At 48.2% G+C, this 977-nt stretch overlaps 1 protein-coding gene across 1 annotated transcript in view; it reads left to right on the top strand.

Annotated features, from left to right (window-relative positions):
- Window positions 1-834, top strand: part of LSM12 (LSM12 homolog) — a 6,620-nt gene extending 5,786 nt beyond the window's left edge. The window contains exon 5 of the mRNA XM_015616393.3: window positions 225-834. Coding sequence (XP_015471879.1) covers window positions 225-317 — 93 coding nt within the window. The 3' untranslated portion in view covers window positions 318-834. The remainder of the gene's footprint in view (window positions 1-224) is intronic.
- The last annotated feature ends 143 nt before the right edge of the window (window positions 835-977 follow it).

The following is a 977-nucleotide window of genomic DNA, read 5'->3' as shown; positions in this document are numbered from 1 at the left end:
CCCGTCCTGGCCTGGGGACACCCAGGAGCCCGTCCTGGCCTGGGGACACCCAGGGGTCCGTCCTGGCCGTGCCCCTGCCACCCTCCCTCGGGCTGTGTGTCCAGCACGGTGAGGAGGGGATGGACGGGGCGGGTGTCACCTCCCTGGGGACACCCCAGCCCTTGCCGGGGCTCTGCAGCCCCCCTTGGGCACCGTTCCTCCCCTGAGCCCCCCTTCCCCTGCAGGTGGAGAAACACTTCAGGGACGTGGAGAGCCAGAAGGTCCTGCAGCGTTCACAAGCACAGCAGACACAGAAGGACACGTCCCTCTCATCCTGAGGCCACCTCGGGCTCACCCCGTCCCCGTGTCCCCTCCCCGGAGGTGGCACTGGGGGCACCTTCAACTTTTATTTCCTTTTTTTTTTTTTTTTTTTTTTTTTTTTTCTCTTGGGAATCTCAACCAATTCCAAACTTTAGACTTTAAAACAAACGAGAAAAGAAAAAAGAATAATTTAAAGCTCCTCACGCATTACTTGACTAACAGACTTTGTTTTTCCGCCATGGTTTCTCCCTCCAGCCAGTCAGACTCTGTTAATTTTATTTTTTGGCCTTTTTTTTTTTTCCTTTTCCTCCCAATTCCTGCTTCCCTCTTCCCCCAAATGCCCCCCAGAAAATAAAGCTAACGAGCTGACTGTGGTGGCCCACCCGGGACCCTTGTGACCTACGTGGTCTCGTTTTAATTTTGTTTGCACAGGGCAAGGCTTGAATTAGTCTTATTTTTCTTATCTTTAAATATATATATGAATATATATTAAAATGTTCTTTAAATATTTGTCTGCTTCTAGCAGGGTCGTGGCAAAAAATCCCTCTAACCTCCCCTGGGAGCAGCCACAACCTGGATTTGGGGTTTTCTCCCCATTTCCTTTATGTTTTTAAATTTTTTTTTTGCCCTTTCTCATTTAATTTTTAATTTCCTTTTTAATTTTAATTATTTTTTTT

This window comes from Parus major, unplaced genomic scaffold (genome assembly GCF_001522545.3).
Source record: "Parus major isolate Abel unplaced genomic scaffold, Parus_major1.1 Scaffold421, whole genome shotgun sequence".
NCBI classification, from domain to species: Eukaryota; Metazoa; Chordata; class Aves; order Passeriformes; family Paridae; genus Parus; species Parus major.
The sequence above is the reverse complement of the archived record's forward strand: the minus strand, read 5'-3'. Positions and strand labels throughout refer to the sequence as shown.